A 19,982-nucleotide genomic window follows, 5' to 3' on the forward strand; every position below is an offset into this window, starting at 1 on the left:
GAAGTTAGTATTGTCCATAGTAGAGTGAGATTCTTGAAAATAGAAAATATCTGATTTGAATTGTTTTGCAAAAAGAAATAATGGTTATCACCCCCAAGTTTTCCATTCTATTCAGCTCTGTTTCAATTTTATCTTTTAGCGCGACAGGTACTTTCCTGGGAGCATGTACTACTGGAGTGACATCTGGATTCGTCACAATGTGATATACTCCTGGTATGCAGCCTAATCCAGTGAATAAATCCTCTTATTCACTTAGGATGTCACTCTTTTTTAAGCGCATGCAATCTTTTGACAAGCCCCATTTTCTCACATGACTCTCCTCCTAGAATTGCAGGTGCATTGTTTTTTATGACCTCAAACTCCATGTCATACTTTTTTATCTTTGTACTGACATGTCAACATGACTTTACCTTTGGCTGGAATGTGGTGTCCTGAATAAGAAACAAGCTTGGGGTGAGATTTGCTCACCTTTCAATCCAGTCTCAGCATTCTGAGGTCTTTCATAGAAATTACGTTGCAATCAGTCCCAGTGTCCAGCCTGACTTTCAAAAATTTCTTGTTGACAATCAGATCTTCAAGCCACTTTTCTTTCTTTGAATCCACTGCATCGATTTGTGAGACTTGTTTTTCTGCTTGGATTGTGCCAATACAGAAGTCCTGATCATCTGCCTCGGCCTTGTTTATATGTTGCACTTTATGATTATTTGTGTGCTTGCGTGAGTTGCACATTTTGGCATAGTGATTTTTTCCGTGGCAGGCTTTGCACACTTGTCCATAGGCAGGGCACTTCCTTGGCTCATGCCTGTAGCTGCATCTTGTGCAGTTTCCTTGAGTTCTCATCTTTACATTCTGTGCTGTGGCACCACTGTCTTTCTGTTTGTCACGTTGTTTTTGCTTAGTGACTTTATTGACAGGAATTTCAACCTCTTCATGTAGACTTTTTAGCTGACTCCGACTCAACTCACTGGCTCTGCAAATGTCTAATGCTTTATTTAGCATGAGGTCCGGTTCTCTCAGTAGTCGTCCTCTCACTTGGTCATCTGTGATTCCACACACGATTCTATCTCGTATCAGTGAGTCGGTGAGGTGCTCAAACTCGCAGTGTTTCACTTTCTTTTTTAAATCAGTCACATATGCATCAACAGTCTCTGATTATCCTTGCACTCCAATAAAGAACAAGTGCCTCAAATGTGTCACATTTTTCCTTTGCTCACAATGTTGGCGTAAAAGTTCTTTCAATGTATCATAGTCATCTACGTCTTCATCGAAGTCAAAAGTGTTATATACCTTTAATTGCTTCGTCCCCGGCCACATGTAGGAACGTGGCTCTTTTCACTGCATCAGACTTCGTCGATTCCCCTGGTGACGAGAAACAGTTAAAATCTCTGGATCCAAACTCTCCAATTTTCTGCTAGATTTCCTTCTAGGCTTAATGAGGTTGGAGGGTTCATCTGCTCCATTTTGTCTTCGTATCTTTGTTTTACTTCAAGTTTTCACTCTGACACCATGTTATATGACGCGGAAGAAGCCATTTCTAGAACAACAACTTTATTCTTCAACTGTCTCGATACCAACGCAGTAACACAAGAGTACAGTCACAGTGCCGCAGAATGGTCACACAGAGTAATGCACTTGTTTTCAAATATACTACATAGATGAAGGGGAAGACCGAAGGTTCAGGACAAACTTTAAACCTCACAAATACAACCAAACAATCAACACTGGGAAGCACTTTTGACTTGTTAAAATCCTATCTTTTTGTCCATTTTTGTAATTCCAGAACTCCCACAAGAAAATGTTTGTAAGGTGGAGGAGGACGGGGTTTTCAGTGACCAGCACCTCGAAAACCTGGAGAGGAGCTGCAGCCCGGACCAGGAGGAACCAGGGCATCCACAGACTACAGAACTGGAGGAAGACTCCAGCGGTCAGGAGATGAAGCACGAGGACATAGAGGTGGATGTCTCATTGGTCAATGTCGCTGATGTGAAAGTTGAAAATGATGAACCAGGACCAAACTGTGGCCAGCTGCTGTTGCACACTTCTCCTGAAGCTCAAAACAAAGATGAGGAAGGGGCTGAAAGTTTACGCTCAGACTCCAGTAAAACTGCAGATCCGGAGGCAATGAGACACGGTGACCACGAAAATGCTGCTGTCCCGTCAGACAGCAACTGTAAATCAAAGCTGACCAGGACCCACACGAGGAAGAAGACATTTTCTTCAAGCACTTGCAGGAAAGAGTTCAGTAGTAGTATTTTAATGGATCACATGAAGATCCACACTGGCGAAAGGCCGTACCTGTGCAACACCTGCGGAAAAACCTTTACTAAATCATCACATCTTAAAGACCACATAACCACGCACACGGGCGAGAAGCCCTACATCTGCAAAACATGTGGAAAAAGTTACAGGCTACGTTCCAGCCTGGTGATTCACTCGAGGACCCACACTGGTGAAAGGCCGTACCTGTGCAACACCTGCGGCAAAAGCTTTACTACATTATCAAATCTTAAAAGCCACATAACCACGCACACCGGCGAGAAGCCCTACATCTGCGAAACATGTGGAAAAAGTTACACAGAACGTTCCAACCTGGTGATTCACTCGAGGACCCACACGGGCGAAAGGCCGTACCTGTGCAACACCTGCGGAAAAAACTTTACTAAATCATCACATCTTAAAAGCCACATAACCACGCACACGGGCGAGAAGCCCTACATCTGCGAAACATGTGGAAAAAGTTACAGGCTACGTTACCACCTGATATATCACTCGAAGACCCACACTGGCGAAAGGCCGTACCTGTGCAACACCTGTGGAAAAACCTTTACTCAATCATCAAATCTTAAAAGCCACATAACCACGCACACGGGTGAGAAGTGATATTTGTGCAAGACGTGCTACAAAGGTTTTAGCCGCAGAATTGATTTGCTGAGTCACATGAAAAATCACCCGGAGGAAAAGTCTGGTGACTCTTGACAAATGAAGCTCATGTTGTCGTCCTCCGGGGGCAGCTGTCCACTCCTGTCTGACCCACAGAAGAAGAACCCACAGAAGTCCAACCACCACCTCCTGTGGCTGATGAGCCTAATCCCCTCCCCACAAGGGTTGCAGGTTCAACCCGGATTTATGCTTCTCCGTCAACTTGACGCAGAGGGAATGATGTGGTTGTGTCGTTTTTTTTTTAAAGTTCTGCATTGAGTTTGTTTGAATCCCTGTTCCTTCTTAAAACTGTGTTATTTGTTGCTGTTGGTAACTTGCCGTCTCCACGGTGCAAATAAAGAGCTGTTAGTAGTGCTGAAGTTTCTTTAAAACTAACAGTTTATTTCGTTCATCTACAAAGCCTCTCTCACACGTCCTTTTTCCCGTCTGTTTCTTCTTCACTCACATTCTCTTTGTAAAGTTAATCTGCAGCTCCATGTTGTTAAACTCTCTCCATCTACTCCGTTCAGAGGTTAGTCCAAGTTGGATATATTTACATGTTCAGTTTTTACCATGTTCCTGTGAAAAACATGAAGAAACTTCAGAGAAACGAGGACAAATGAAGAAACGCAACCATCAACACGTCAGAAACAGAACAGACAACCATCTGTCGCCATTTTCTAAACTTTAATGTCTGCAGCATTAAACAAAAAACCTTGAAGATTTCAGAAGTCATTGCAGTCAGATACGATTTGCTTTTATTTCCCCTTTAAAATGTTTTTATTGATTTAGAAAACAAGAACATTTGGTTTTCAAATGAATGAGGAAATGAGTGTAATGTGGGATACACATCACGATACTTGAGTCAAGATACAATACGACTTTGCGGTATCCAAATTTTGCAATATATTGCGATGTTATACACAGTTCGCTGAAAACTGTAAAAGGGTTTAAGCATTTTAAAATCTGAGCTGCGCGTACATTGGTTTATCGTGTAATTCATGGGACAAACTAAGTCAAAACAATGTAATTCAAATGATCCATGCTGTGTTATTGTAACTATAAGTTACAACATATCTGTGTACGTTTTTCATATTATTTACATAATATAAAATTAACAATATTATTGAATCACATGTATAAAATCAAGTTGTACTAGATTTACAACTCGTCTGACACATGATTTATTCTAAAGCTGATGTTGAGATCCGTGTTGAAGCTGCAGATCTGCAGGTTGGAGAGCAGGAAGAAGAGGGAGGATCATCGGGATCAGATTCCAGGAAGAGGACTGACTTTGGATTTAACCCTTTTATATCAGACATCCGTTTAGGAGTAAATGTCTTTTTACCTCAACTCATATGTAGTCAGAAATAATCATGAAAATGTAATTAAGTTTTCATTTTAGATGGATGAATTATTTTTTTGTTAATTCTGGAATATTACACAATCCATATGTAGAAAGAGCAGCAGTGCCCCCTGGCGGTGAGTTATAAAAGCTCATCATAAACCCAAGAGTGAACAATCTATCATAATAATAATAAAAACACAAATAAAAAAAAGACTTCAGTGCATCAAAAAGAGGAAAGTTTTCAGTGACGCAGATTATTGGTACAGCGTGATCAGTACAACCAGCATTTAGCTCAGAAAACAATGTTGAAAGAGAAATGTTATCAAATGAAGTTGAAAAGTGGAGATGCACTTTTGTCCTTTATCCTCAACTTCCTCAATCACGTCATTTTGATCCAGTTTGTTATTTCACTGGTCTTGGCTTCATCAAATGACACACCCAGGGACAGAAGCCGTGCATAGGTGTTCATCCTGTCCAGGTGTTGGAAGGTGAAGTGAAGCCGAAGCCATCGCTTCATCCACTGATCTGTTGGCACGGTAGGAAAACTGATAGGAATCCACTGTGTCAGGAACCATGGAGTTGATGTGGGTTAAAAAAAGATGATCTGCTCTGTTGGTCTCTGGAGAAGGTTTAATGAAAATGTCTCTCCACATTTCTAGTCCATGAAAGAAGCAGATTTTATGTCCATCAAATGCAGTGTCCATTGTTTTTGATAACTTCCTGCCACAAGGAGTCTCAGAGACTGAAGCACAGGTTGGAGATTCCTTCTGTAGCAGAAACTTGCACTTCCTCAAAACCTTGTGCAACAAGCCTGGCTTTTGGTACCAGTCCATTTTCCATCTCTTTCAAAGTGCAAACTCAACGAGTGGAGATGCACTTTTGTAATAATAATTACAACAATAATAAAAATAATAATATGATAATGGAGGGAGGACTTTGCTGTTTCAGAGCCGAGATCACTTGCCTTCATGGAGAGAGACATGAATTCCTTCATGAATAAGGACTAAAAATAACGTTAAAGGTATTTGGAATATATTGAATGATGCCATTAGGAAAAGTTCAAGACAGACTAATTATCCACAATATTTAACCAATAACGATGAAGTCATTAATGATATGAATGAGGTTGTTAATCATTTTAACAGGTATTTTGTGAGTGTTGGACCAAAGCTGGCAGAAAAATGTGTGATCCTGGATCAGCTGATGGATGGAAGGAAACATTAATAAGTAGAAATCCAGATTCAATGTTTCTCACAGCTGTGGAGGAGAGAGAAATCATAGATATTGTAAGTAAATGTAAAAACAAGGTGTCAACTGACTGTGGTGATATGACAATAGTCAAAAAGGTTATTGATGGATTGTTAACTGACATACAGCTGTAATCAGTCGCTCAGAACTGGGACATTTCCAAAAACAAATGAAAACTGCAAAAGTCATCCCACTGTACAGAACTGGAGACAGACACCAATTCACTAATTACAGGCCTGATTCTTTACTCCCAACATTTTCTAAGATCTTAGAAAAAGTATTTATTTACAGGTTGGACAAATTAATGCCAATCAAAAGGCCACGCCCCTAATTACGGATTGAATTTCTTGCTTTATATAAATCCAACCTGCCACAATACGAGGAAAAAGAGGCTTCAAACCCCTGCAGAAAACCTGTGGGTGATTCATGCATGAATGAACCGTCATTCTGAGTTTGGGGGTTAGTTTGGGATCTTTATTCCCTCTAGTGGTTAAATGTTGGAAACTGCAGCTTTAAATGTGTCTTGTATATCTATATATTTCACACCAAAATCAGTTTGATAGTTTGATAGTTTGATCAGTTTGATATTTAAATGTTTTAATGTCTCAAAGACTTACCATGTATTATTTAGAAGCCCATTGCAATAAAAGTTTCTTAACAACATAAATGTTTTATGACAAATAATAAAGAACACATGAATTAAAAAATATTTTTATTTTATATATTGATATTAACAATCAGAAGCTTATCATATAAATTGCGTCAGCTCTCATTGTGTCGGAAAAAATAAAACTCTTTCTAAACCTTCTTGCTTGTGTTGTTTTCTCAGATGTAAATCACTTTGGATAAAAGCGTCTGCTAAATGACAGAAGTCGTAGTAAACCAGTGATGAAAAATGTATGTATTTTGTTCTAATTACTTTCGTTGGTAAATGAAATACTTACTGTAACTGCGAGAAGGAACTATGTCATTTGTTCAGACTCCACTGCAGCCCTTCAGAGTTTGACTTCAAATAAAACAACAAGAGAAGATCTAGTGTTGGAAATATTAATGGTGTTGTGGAGGTTATGCAGAACTGGAATTACTGTGCAGTTTTGTTGGGTTCCTGCCCACATGGGTGTTGATGGCAATGAGAAAGCAGACAATATTGCTAAAAGAGCATTGAAATTGAGTAGTGAGGTAATTATGGAAATTCCTTTTGGTAAAGGTGAAGCAAAATCATGAATTAGAAAGGCAGTGAGGGATTCATGGCAGAAGGTGTGGGACAACGGTGTAAAAGGGAGACATTTTTATAACATACAGAAGTCAATTAACGTGAAGGTTTTCAAAGGAAAGTGTAGGAGAGAGGAAGTCATCATTTCTAGATTAAGATTAGGTCATACTAGTTTAAAATCAACTCTGTATTTAATGTCAAAGTCCGTGTCTGATAAATGTGATGAGTGTGATGTCACAGAGAATGTAGAGCATGTGATTCTTAAATGTGGCAAGTATGAGGTAGAAAGGAACGCTTTAAGAGACAGGATGTACGAGCTGGGACGGGAATGGAGTTTAGTAGGTTATTAGGGAGGAGTGAGGTGATGAGGGATTGTTATAAGGAAATCCTTGTCTTTCTTAAAGATGCAGGGATAGATAATAATATTTAAATGTGGTTATCTTATTTTATTTAGGTATTTCCTTTTTCCCCCCTTTAAGTTAGACTGTAACCTGGTGTAATAATGATCCTGATGTTACACACTCCGGTACAGCAGGTGGCGGTAGAACCTAATAACGTTGGTTGTGATCCGCCATTAAACCTAGAGAAGAAGAAGGAGAGGACGGTTCTGTTGTTTCCTTTCTTTTTCCTCTTCAACAATGTCTAAGGTGAATCATCTGAGAGAGTTTATCGGTCAGCGACTAACAGCAGCTGCTGTAGAAATATTGTCAGTGTTTGAAAAAAGCATCTTGGAGTATGAAGAAGAGCTCGACCGTCAGCGCAGACTGTTGGACCTCGCCTGGAAACCTGAAATCAGACTCCACAGAGTCGGTACGTAACCCTGGAAAGTTGAATGAATGAACACATGAGTATGACTCCTACAAGATCCCTTTGTTTCCAGTTAAAAGCCGTGGTGATGAAGCAAACCAACTAAATGGGAAACTCCCCAGCTCAAGCAGCTGCTGATGTGGGATTCGGAAACATCCCGAACTAACTTGTTGTTCTGTTTACTTGGTGCTGCCTTTCATGCTCCATTCAGACTCTGGACCAGACTGATGTTTCACACTTTACACTTAATCCTTTATTCTGTAGAAAAGATGCAGATCACAGTGGCTCCGTGTAGATTTTCTCTTTTTTTAGAGCAAATCCATAGTGGAAGAATAATAACAAAATGAACTGTGTCAAAAGCTTTGGATAAATCAAGAAAGATTCCCAAAGCGTATTCATTATTATTGATTGCAGTGTAAATTTTATCAACCAATTGAAGTAAAGCCATTTCTGTAGAATGATTTTTCCTAAATCCATATTGGTGTTTATACAGTATATTACAGTCCTGCAAATGTTTCATCATTCTGTTATAGACCAATTTCTCCAGGATCTTTGAGAAACATGGGAGAACAGAAATGGGCAGGTAGTTTCTAAATACACTATGGTCTCCAGATTTGTAAAAAGGGACTACTTTGGTAATGTTGAGGTCATTGGGTATTATTCCAGTTTCTAGAGATTTGGTGAAAATATGGCCGCCTAATGGTCACACAGAGTAATGCACTTGTTTTCAAATATACTACATAGATGAAGGGGAAGACCGAAGGTTCAGGACAAAGTTTAAACCTCACAAATACAACCAAACAATCAACTTTGACTTGTTAAAATCTTTTTGTCCCTTTTTGTAATTCCAGAACTCCCACAAGAAAATGTTTGTAAGGTGGAGGAGGACGGGGTTTTCAGTGACCAGCACCTGGAAAACCTGGAGAGGAGCTGCAGCCCGGACCAGGAGGAACCAGGGCATCCACAGACTACAGAACTGGAGGAAGACTCCAGCGGTCAGGAGATGAAGCACGAGGACGTAGAGGTGGATGTCTCATTGGTCAATGTCGCTGATGTGAAAGTTGAAAATGGTGAACCAGGACCAAACTGTGGCCAGCTGCTGTTGCACACTTCTCCTGAAGCTCAAAACAAAGATGAGGAAGGGACTGAAAGTTTACGCTCAGACTCCAGTAAAACTGCAGATCCGGAGCCAATGAGACGACACAGTGACCACGAAGATGCTGCTGTCCCGTCAGACAGCAACTGTAAATCAAAGCTGACCAGGACCCACACAGGGAAGAAGGTATTTTCTTGCAGCACTTGCAGGAAAGAGTTCAGTAAAAGTTGTAATTTAATGGATCACGTGAAGATCCACACCGGCGAAAGGCCGTACCTGTGCAACACGTGCGACAAAACCTTTACTAGATTACCAGATCTTAAACGGCACATATACACGCACACGGGCGAGAAGCCCTACATCTGCAAAACATGTGGTAAAAGTTACACAGAACGTTCCAACCTGGTGATTCACTCGAGGACCCACACCGGCGAAAGGCCGTACCTGTGCAACACCTGTGGAAAAACCTTTACTCAATCATCAAATCTTAAACGGCACGTAACCACGCACACGGGCGAGAAGCCATATTTGTGCAAAACGTGTAACAAAGGTTTTAGCCGCAGAATTGATTTGCTGAGTCACATGAAAAATCACCCGGAGGAGAAGTCTGGTGACTCGTGACAAATGAAGCTCATGTTGTCGTCCTCCGGGGGCAGCTGTCCACTCCTGTCTGACCCACAGAAGAAGAACCCGTAGAAGTCCAACCACCACCTCCTGTGGCTGATGAGCCTAATCCCCTCCCCACAAGGGTTGCAGGTTCAACCCGGATTTATGCTTCTCCGTCAACTTGACGCAGAGGGAACGATGTGGTTGTTTTTTTAAAGTTCTGCATTGAGTTTGTTTGAATCCCTGTTCCTTCTTAAAATCGTATTATTTGTTGCTGTTGGTAACTTGCCGTCTCCACGGTGCAAATAAAGAGCTGTTAGTATTTGCTGAAGGTTCTTTAAACGTTTATTTCGTTCATATACAAAGCCTCTCTCACACGTCCTTTTTCCCGTCTGTTTCTTCTTCACTCACATTCTCTTTGTAAAGTTAATCTGCAGCTCCATGTTGTTAAACTCTCTCCATCTACTCCGTTCAGAGGTTAGTCCAAGTTTGATATATTTACGTGTTCGGTTTTTACAACGTTCCTCTGAAAAACATGAAGAAACTTCAGAGAAATGAGGACAAAAGAAGAAATGCAACCATCAACATGTCAGAAACAGAACAGCCAACCATCTGTCACCATTTTATAAACATTAATATCTGCAGCATTAAACAAAAAACCTTGAAGATTTCAGAAGTCAATGCAGTCAGATACGGTTTGCTTTTATTTCCCTTTTAAAATGTTTTTATTGATTTAGAAAACAAGAACATTTGGTTTTCAAATGAATGAGGAAATGAGTGTGATGTGGGAAACACATCACGATACTTGAGTCACGATACAATACGATATTGCGGTATCCAAATTTTGCAATATATTGCGATGTTATACATAGTTCGCTGAAAACTGTAAAAGGCTTTATGCATTTTAAAATCTGAGCTGCACGTACATCAGATTATCGTGATAATTCATGGGACAAACTAAGTCAAAACAATGTAATTCAAATGATCCATGCTGTGTTATTGTAACTATATAAACTAAAGTTACAACATATCTGTGTACGTTTTTCATATTATTTAAATAATATGAAATTAACTATTATTGAATCACATGTATAAAATCAAGTTGTACTAGATTTACAATTCGTCTGACATATGATTTATTATAAAGCTGATGTTGAGATCCGTGTTGAAGCTGCAGATCTGCAGGTTGGAGAGCAGGAAGAAGAGGGAGGATCATCGGGATCAGATTCCAGGAAGAGGACAGACTTTGGATTTAACCCCTTTATATCAGACATCCGTTTAGAAGTAAATGTCTTTTTACCTCAACTCATATTTAGTCAGAAATAATCATGAAAAATGTAATTAAGTTTTCATTTTAGATGGATGACATGTTTATAATTCTGGAATATTACGCTCTCACTATGTAGAAAGAGCAGCAGTGCCCCCTGGTGGTGAGTTATAAAAGCTCAACATAAACCCAAGAGTGAACAATCTGTCTTAATGATAATAATATAAACACAAATAAAAAATGACTTTCGTGCATTAACAAGAGGAAAGTTGTCAGTGATGCAGATTATTGGTACAACGTGATCAGTACAACCAGCATTTAGCTCAGAAAACAATGTTGAAAGAGAAATGTCATCAGATGAAGTTGAAAAGTGGAGATGCACTTTTGTCCTTTATCCTCAACTTCCTCAATCACGTCATTTTGATTCAGATTGTTATTTCACTGGTCTTGGCTTCATCAAATGACACATCCAGGGACAGAAGCCGTGCATAGGTGTTCATCCTGTCCAGGTGTTGGAAGGTGAAGTGAAGCCGAAGCCATCGCTTCATCCACTGATCTGTTGGCACGGTAGGAAAACTGATAGGAATCCACTGTGTCAGGAACCATGGAGTTGATGTGGGTTAAAAAAAGATGATCTGCTCTGTTGGTCTCTGGAGAAGGTTTAATGAAAATGTCTCTCCACATTTCTAGTCCATGAAAGAAGCAGATTTTATGTCCATCAAATGCAGTTGCCATTGTTTTTGATAACTTCCTGCCACAAGGAGCCTCAGAGACTGAAGCACAGGTTGGAGATTCCTTCTGTAGCAGAAACTTGCAGTTCCTCAAAACCTTGTGCAACAAGCCTGGCTTTTGGTACCAGTCCATTTTCCATCTCTTTCAAAGTGCAAACTCAACGAGTGGAGATGAACTTTTGTAATAATAATTACAATAATATTAAAAATCGTAATATGATAATGGATGGAGGACTTTGAATGATTGAAAGAATTAATGAAATGAAAACTGCAAAAGTCATCCCACTGTACAGAACTGGAGACAGACACCAATTCACTAATTACAGGCCTGATTCTTTACTCCCAACATTTTCTAAGATCTTAGAAAAAGTATTTATTTACAGGTTGGACAAATTAATGCCAATCAAAAGGCCACGCCCCTAATTACGCTTTAAACTTCTTGCTTTATATAATTCCAACCTGCCACAATACGAGGAAAAAGAGGCTTCAAACCCCTGCAGAAAACCTGTGGGTGATTCATGCATGAATGAACCGTCATTCTGAGTTTGGGGGTTAGTTTGGGATCTTTATTCCCTCTAGTGGTTAAATGTTGGAAACTGCAGCTTTAAATGTGTCTTGTATATCTATATATTTCACACCAAAATCAGGGCCGGATTTAGCGAGGCCCACTAAGGTGGGCAGACTGAAATGTAGGGTGGGCGACGCTGCCCATGCTGCAACGCAGCGCGGGCGAAAACATTTTGGGGGGTCAAACCCCTGAAATGCATTGAAAACTATGCTATCATCATATCAGTTCATCTATCTTCTCCACAGTATGATAACCCAATTGCTCTTCCTGACACTACCCTCTGCATTCGGGCTTGGGACCGGTGTTCTGCCAATCCTTGCTACCTGCCGAGAAATGCTACTTTGTGGTTCTGCGCATGCGCACAGTCAATTTTCAAAGTTTGATTGCCCCGCCAATCATTTCTTGCACGATGTAACATGGATAATATGGGATGTTGAGTATTTGATCCTTCAAAATACACGACCCATGACATGAATTTCATTACACTTTGTGAACATTATACGATAAAGAGAAAAAAAACAAACAATTCTATCACTTTATTTGCTATTCATTCAGTCATTCGCCTTTATTTAACCAGGCAGGTCATTAAGAACATTCTTATTTACAATGAGGACCTGGCAAGAGACAAGGACCACTTGGGAGGAAAGGAAGTGGTTTAGGGAGTAAAACAAAGTAAAATTGTAGCTCTACAAAGGTAGAAAACCATTAGGGAGCATTTTTTTGGCAAAGCAGCAAAAAATGGCAGAACACCGGTGTTGTGCCAAAAAGTGACTGTCTGCCAGAATCTGATTTCTTCTGATTTGTGGCCGCGGGAGCGCGCACAGCAGCCCGTTGAACGAGAGCGCTAAAACGTCAGATTTTCAGATTATGAAGCTCAAGAATGAGATCAAGTCATATTTAGGCAGAAACAACTTTTCATTAACTGTATTTTGCCTTCAATCAATTTTTGGCAGGTGAAAATGCCTATTTTGTGTTGTAATGGTCCTTTAAAAGAGTTAAAAGCAATCCTGTGAGCTCTAGTTGAGTCTAGTCTATTATGAAGCTCAAGAATGAGATCAAATCATATTTAGGTAGAAACAACCTTTTATTAATTGTATTTAGCCTTCAATCCAGGTAAAAAGACCCATTTTCAGGGGAGATTCTGGCAGGCAATCACTTTTTGGTACGACACCTGCTGTGCGAGGCACAAACAGGACACTGGCTTGTGCCCTGTTGAGGGTGTATTTATTTTATGTATTTTAGGCTCTGCGTCGATTTAAAAGGTCCCGCGGCAGGCTGGCGGCTCCAGAGCCTGCTCGGCACCGCAGCACCGCCACCCGCACCGGCGCTCTCCGCCCTCGCCTGGATGGAGAGAGGCGTCTCGGGGACGCGGCGACGCGCACCGCTCTGCGTTGGTGTAACGCAGAACCGTAAATCAGCCTTACGCCGTAGGTTACGCGGTAACGCGCAAGAACGGTGCGGGTCGCCGCGTCCCCTACGCCGGGGTCTCTGCGTTGGTGTAACGCGGAACCATAAATCAGCTTTCAGTGTGTCTGCCGTTCTGAACACCTCACGTCTCCGAGACACAACTTTTGCGGTATGCGTTCATTGTTGTGTCTAAAAATGATGCGCAGTGCCCAGGCAAACTGAAACGGTACAGATATTTTGTGATATTTTTATATATATATATATATATAAAAAAAATAAAATTAGAAAAAAATAAATGATCCCCATAATTTGATTGGGTGGGCAGGAAGCACGTTTGGGTGGGCACAGCCCACCCCTGCCCCCCCCTAGAACCGGCCTCGACCAAAATCATGTTAATTGATCCTCATTTCCTTCCCTGTGTTCCCTCTGGTCGTACCATCCGAAGTTTACCTTCCCTCTGACTTAACTTACTTTTTTATTTTAATGCCAAACGGTGACTCATGAGTCCTGCATGTGCACGTCAATAATAAATCCACCGACTGGAAGCGCTGAACTCAACTAAGTTGGATATTTTAATGTTTTAATGTCTCAAAGACTTACCATGTGTATTATTTTAAAGCCCATTGCAATAAAAGTTTCTTAACAACATAAATGTTTTATGACAAATAATAAACAACACATGAATTAAAAAATATTTTTCTTTTATATATTGATATTAACAATCAGAAGCTTATCATATAAATTGTGTCAGCTCTCATTGTGTCAGAAAAAATAAAACTCTTTCTAAACCTTCTTGCTTGTGTTGTTTTCTCCGATGTAAATCACTTTGGATAAAAGCGTCTGCTAAATGACAGAAGTCGTAGTAAACCAGTGATGAAAAGAATGTTGTATGCATTTTGTTCTAATTACTTTCGTTGGTAAATGAAATACTGACTGTAACTGCGAGAAGGAACTATGTCATTTGTTCAGACTCCACTGCAGCCCTTCAAAGTTTGACTTCAAATAAAACAACAAGAGAAGATCTAGTGTTGGAAATATTAATGGTATTGTGGAGGTTATGCAGAACTGGAATTACTGTGCAGTTTTGTTGGGTTCCTGCCCACATGGGTGTTGATGGCAATGAGAAAGCAGACAATATTGCTAAAAGAGCATTGAAATTGAGTAGTGAGGTAATTATGGAAATTCCTTTTGGTAAAGGTGAAGCAAAATCATGAATTAGAAAGGCAGTGAGGGATTCATGGCAGAAGGTGTGGGACAACGGTGTAAAAGGGAGACATTTTTATAACATACAGAAGTCAATTAACGTGAAGGTTTTCAAAGGAAAGTGTAGGAGAGAGGAAGTCATCATTTCTAGATTAAGATTAGGTCATACTAGTTTAAAATCAACTCTGTATTTAATGTCAAAGTCCGTGTCTGATAAATGTGATGAGTGTGATGTCACAGAGAATGTAGAGCATGTGATTCTTAAATGTGGCAAGTATGAGGTAGAAAGGAACGCTTTAAGAGACAGGATGTACGAGCTGGGACGGGAATGGAGTTTAGTAGGTTATTAGGGAGGAGTGAGGTGATGAGGGATTGTTATAAGGAAATCCTTGTCTTTCTTAAAGATGCAGGGATAGATAATAATATTTAAATGTGGTTATCTTATTTTATTTAGGTATTTCCTTTTTCCCCCCTTTAAGTTAGACTGTAACCTGGTGTAATAATGATCCTGATGTTACACACTCCGGTACAGCAGGTGGCGGTAGAACCTAATAACGTTGGTTGTGATCCGCCATTAAACCTAGAGAAGAAGAAGGAGAGGACGGTTCTGTTGTTTCCTTTCTTTTTCCTCTTCAACAATGTCTAAGGTGAATCATCTGAGAGAGTTTATCGGTCAGCGACTAACAGCAGCTGCTGTAGAAATATTGTCAGTGTTTGAAAAAAGCATCTTGGAGTATGAAGAAGAGCTCGACCGTCAGCGCAGACTGTTGGACCTCGCCTGGAAACCTGAAATCAGACTCCACAGAGTCGGTACGTAACCCTGGAAAGTTGAATGAATGAACACATGAGTATGACTCCTACAAGATCCCTTTGTTTCCAGTTAAAAGCCGTGGTGATGAAGCAAACCAACTAAATGGGAAACTCCCCAGCTCAAGCAGCTGCTGATGTGGGATTCGGAAACATCCCGAACTAACTTGTTGTTCTGTTTACTTGGTGCTGCCTTTCATGCTCCATTCACACTCTGGACCAGACTGATATTTCACACTTTATCAATGAATGAATGGATGAATTTTTATTTCGAACATGTATATAAAAAATACACATAACATCTTCATATTCACATATGTTGGAAAAAAGGAGTAGGAAGAAGTCTACACTTTTTCCTAGTTCCTACCCCTTTATAACTCTATGAATTTACATTATTGCTATTATTATATCTACACAATATCCATATAAATATAGTCTATAAAAATACTATGTAAAACATGCCTATTACTATAAAGTCTGTTGTCAAATATCTTGGCATTTCCATCTCTAAAGATTCAGCAGAACGTGAAAATAAAAATGTGTGGAGGGTAATTAATGAATGCCAAACCAAACTTAACTCCTGGTTATTAAGAGACATCAGTTTATTAGGTCGTATCTTCTTAACCAAAATGGAAAGTCTCTCCAGATGTATTTATCCAGCAAACTCGTTGTCTATTCCCAATAATGTAATCAAAAAGATTAATCGGGTTAACTTTGATTAAATCTGGAGAAAGAAAATGAATTACTTTAGGAAAACTGAACTGACCAAAGAATTCAAAGATGGAGGCCTGCAAGCTATAGATTTAGATTTTATTAATGGAAACCTAAAAAAGGAACTGGTTGAAATGTTTTCTACACAATAAGAGCTTTTGGTATCATATCTCCAGAGTCATTTTTAATAAATTGGGAGGCATGTTACTAAGTTACTGTTACTAAAATGCGACTTTACCGTTCAAATTTCATGCTTTAGACTTAATCGTTTATTTTGTAGAAAAGATGCAGGTCACAGTGTAAGATGTGAGATGACACTGGCAAAAAACGTGATGGTTGGAGGATGCTCATATAGGAGTTCATATGCAGGACTTGTAGTTAGATCATTATTTATGACGCGGAAGAAGCCATTTCTAGAACAACAACTTTATTTTTCAACTGTCTCGATACCAACGCAGTAACACAAGAGTACAGTCACAGTGCCGCCTAATGGTCACACAGAGTAATGCACTTGTTTTCAAATATACTACCGTATTTTCACGACCATTCGGCGCACCGTGTGAAAAGGCGCAGCCTCATTTTTGTATCTCATTTTTAGATTTAAAACACACATACGGCCCACCGACCCAAAAGGCGCAGTCTACAGACACGGAGCTGCACACACGCGCGCCGCAAAACACACGCACTTGTTTTCAAATAACTACATAGATGAAGGTGAAGACCGAAGATTCAGGACAAACTTTAAACCTCACAAATACAACCAAACAATCAACACTGGGAAGCACTTTTGACTTGTTAAAATCCTATCTTTTTGTCCCTTTTTGTAATTCCAGAACTCACACAAGAAAATGTTTGTAAGGTGGAGGAGGACGGGGTTTTCAGTGACCAGCACCTGGATAACCTGGAGAGGATCTGCAGCCCGGACCAGGAGGAACCAGGGCATCCACAGACTACAGAACTGGAGGAAGACTCCAGCGGTCAGGAGATGAAGCACGAGGACGTAGAGGTGGATGTCTCATTGGTCAATGTCGCTGATGTGAAAGTTGAAAATGGTGAACCAGGACCAAACTGTGGCCAGCTGCTGTTGCACACTTCTCCTGAAGCTCAAAACAAAGATGAGGAAGGAACCGAAAGTTTACGCTCAGACTCCAGTAAAACTGCAGATCCGGAGCCAATGAGACGACACGGGGACCACGAAGATGCTGCTGTCCCGTCAGACAGCAACTGTAAATCAAAGCTGACCAGGACCCACACGGGGAAGAAGGCGTTTTCTTGCAGCACCTGCAGGAAAGAGTTCAGTAAAAGTAGTATTTTAATAGATCACATGAAGATCCACACTGGCGAAAGGCCGTACCTGTGCAACACCTTCAACAAACCCTTTACTAAATCATCAGCTCTTAAAAGCCACATAATCACGCACATGGGCGAGAAGCCCTACATCTTCAAAACATGTGGAAAAAGTTACAGAGAACGTTCCAAACTGGTGATTCACTCAAGGATCCACACGAGCGAGAAGCCCTACATTTGCAAAACATGTGGAAAGAGTTACAGGCTACGTTCCACCCTGGTGGTTCACTCAAGGACCCACACCGGCGAAAGCCCGTCCCTGTGCAACACCTGCGGGAAAACCTTTACCAAATCATCACATCTTAACCGCCACATAACCACACACACGGGTGAGAAGCTTGACATCGGCCACAGGGTGCAGTTCCCCTGCATTCTAACTTCAAGGCTTGCCTGTAACTTTGACGTGGTCACATTGTTTTATTTTCTTTATATGTTTTTAGATGAGCTTATTGGAGTGGAGTATCTCTACAAGCAAACTGGTAAAGTGCTGCAGGATTACAACGTGGCCATTGAGCAGTCAGAGAATAATGTGGTCCAGGTGGATGAGAGTTTCATTGAGACTGAGGAGTTTGTAAACATGACCCTTCCATCCTTGGAGACAGTGCGAAGACCTGCCGTCTCACAATCGTCTGCAGCTGCTCCTATTCCACCACTTTCAGCTCCTCCATCTACCAGCTCCACATGTCTGCCAGCAGTCCCTCCTTCAGCTCCATCAACCAGCTCCATGTCTCTGCCAGCAGTCCCTCCTTCAGCTACGGCTTCTCCTTTGGACAGCCTACTGATGGCTAAATCCAGGCCAGCAATTCTTCCTGCTACTCAATGCTGTGAGTTTTACTGAAGTATTAATAGAACTTTTAGTATATGTAAATACACCAACTCTTAATACACAAATGGGTAGAAGTAAAATGAGCCAGGAACACATATACATTTTAAGTAATAACCTTGTTCTTCTATGTAGCCCCAACACAGCAACCTTCGTCAGGAGCTGCTGCTCAAGCTTCTGAAGCCTCCTCCTCACATGATGTAAGAAGGAATTTGAAAATAGGTATTAAAATTATACGTTGCTGCTGTACATAGAGCTTATTGTATTTTTGTGTTTTTTTTCTGTTTTAGGATTCAGTTGGGCCTGACAACATCGAAGGGTATGGAGCAGTACAAGACTTGGCAGAGTTTTTGGTTGGCCTCAGACACCACCGTCTTGCCTTGAGTGGAGAAGAGGCCAACCAGGTCATCACCCTGTGGCAAATGCTGGGGGAGTACGACAAAAGTAAAACCATTTACCCAAAACGTCACCGAACCAACCTGGAACAGGGTCGATTCCGGGCAACCAAAAAGATTGTGGCACCAGGTGTAGAGAGCACCAAAAGGTAGATAAATCTAAGAAAGAACAAGGTCTTGACTGTTTAAAAAATATATATTCACAATTCAAAATATTTAATTACAAAATAATAACACTGAAAACAGTCGTGTTTTAATAGTATATATGGGATTCTATTTTTCAGATCTTTCATCGGGGCCCACAGTCCAGCTCAGTGGCCTGACTGTAACAGGGTGGTGGAGGCGTCTTCCTGAGACTCTGTGCCCTCTACCCAAATGCTGTGCACTGTGATGGTAAAAAGGTGTCCCGGTTCACAATGATGGCTCGTTTATACAAACACATCCGGGAGTGTGTGATAACAAACAGTAGAGTGATGAGTGAGACCACCATCCAGCTCCCCGAAGTAAACGCTGCCACACTCACACAATGGTGAGTACCTCAGCATACTTCATATACAGTTCAGTACAGAAGGATTTGAACAATGACAGAATCTGTACAACTTTGCACCAAAACAATGGATTTACAATGAAAACAATCAAGTGTTATCTTTCACCTTTATTGCTGCTGACAGCTTTACAGAGATTTCACTTTACCTCACATTAACCTGCATTTCCGAGGTAATTAAAGCCTTGAAAAGAAAGTACTTATCTTCTTATATATTTATTTTACACAGGTACAGCAGGCGCAGCAGGGGACAGGAACAAAAAATTCTGCTCCGGGGCATCCCAGCTCCAGATCCACCCATGGCTGCCCCAGAAAAACTATGTCCAGCGGTACAGAAAGACTCCTCCCTGTTTTCAGCCAGTTTACTTCCGCCTCATCAATTCATATTGCCACCTAATACTGCTGGGGAAGCACATCTGAAAGGGAGGCCACAACCCCAAGCCATCTTCCCAACTCCACAGCCCCATCCACGGCTGCACTTCCTGTCACAACTGCCACCTGGCTACGTTGTCCCGTCAGGGGCTGCATCCTCACAGGTGACGGCTGCACCTGGATGCTCACAATACATACTTTCATATACACCATTATCATCACCATCCACCCAGACACAAGCACACAATGAAAGCGGACGTAGGAAATGGGTAGAAGAGCACACAGCCCAAGGAAAAAGAAAATACACCAGAAAGACAGATGTGATTATTTGCAGCAAGTGCAAAGAAAGCCGAAAAACGCCATCACACAGGCAGTATTTCGGCAACTGGTACTGTGGAGAAACAGAGACACAGTCATATGATCAATGGAGGGCTGAATTGGAGAAAAAGGGCTACAGAAAAAGCAAAACAAACTGAAAACAAGAACCCTCCTGCTTCTTAAAAGTTAATTAGTTGGGTTTAGTTTATTTGGTGGTAACTTTTTTGCTGTTTTATGTTTTTGTCTTTGGGT

At 40.8% G+C, this 19,982-nt stretch overlaps 2 protein-coding genes and 1 pseudogene across 2 annotated transcripts; all 3 read left to right on the forward strand.

The window, feature by feature from the left end:
• Window positions 1–1,841: 1,841 nt before the first annotated feature.
• LOC133440738 (zinc finger protein 239-like) lies at window positions 1,842–7,860 on the forward strand (annotated as a pseudogene).
• Window positions 7,861–8,391: 531 nt separating this feature from the next.
• LOC133440443 (gastrula zinc finger protein XlCGF8.2DB-like) lies at window positions 8,392–9,547 on the forward strand. The gene has a single exon (XM_061717702.1). The coding sequence runs from the start codon at window positions 8,539–8,541 to the stop codon at window positions 9,250–9,252; it is 714 nt and encodes a 237-aa protein (XP_061573686.1). The 5' UTR covers window positions 8,392–8,538; the 3' UTR covers window positions 9,253–9,547.
• A 7,236-nt stretch (window positions 9,548–16,783) lies between these two features.
• On the forward strand, window positions 16,784–18,850 carry LOC133440739 (zinc finger protein 79-like). The gene is made up of 5 exons (XM_061718056.1): window positions 16,784–17,607; window positions 17,719–18,102; window positions 18,237–18,301; window positions 18,392–18,645; window positions 18,781–18,850. The coding sequence occupies exons 1-5, from the start codon at window positions 16,917–16,919 to the stop codon at window positions 18,848–18,850; spliced, it is 1,464 nt and encodes a 487-aa protein (XP_061574040.1). The 5' UTR covers window positions 16,784–16,916.
• The last annotated feature ends 1,132 nt before the right edge of the window (window positions 18,851–19,982 follow it).

This window comes from Cololabis saira, chromosome 3 (genome assembly GCF_033807715.1).
Source record: "Cololabis saira isolate AMF1-May2022 chromosome 3, fColSai1.1, whole genome shotgun sequence".
Lineage (NCBI taxonomy): Eukaryota > Metazoa > Chordata > Actinopteri > Beloniformes > Belonidae > Cololabis > Cololabis saira.

What these genes read in the sequence shown, in the direction of transcription:
- LOC133440443 (XM_061717702.1), top strand. Translation starts at nt 8,539, where the DNA reads ATGAAGCACGAGGACGTAGAGGTGGATGTCTCATTGGTCAATGTCGCT.
- LOC133440739 (XM_061718056.1), top strand. Translation starts at nt 16,917, where the DNA reads ATGAAGCACGAGGACGTAGAGGTGGATGTCTCATTGGTCAATGTCGCT. An exon ending in AAGCCTCCTCCTCACATGAT is followed by an intron (nt 18,302 to 18,391) that starts GTAAGAAGGAAT and finishes TTTCTGTTTTAG; the next exon opens with GATTCAGTTGGGCCTGACAA. An exon ending in GGTGTAGAGAGCACCAAAAG is followed by an intron (nt 18,646 to 18,780) that starts GTAGATAAATCT and finishes TCTATTTTTCAG; the next exon opens with ATCTTTCATCGGGGCCCACA.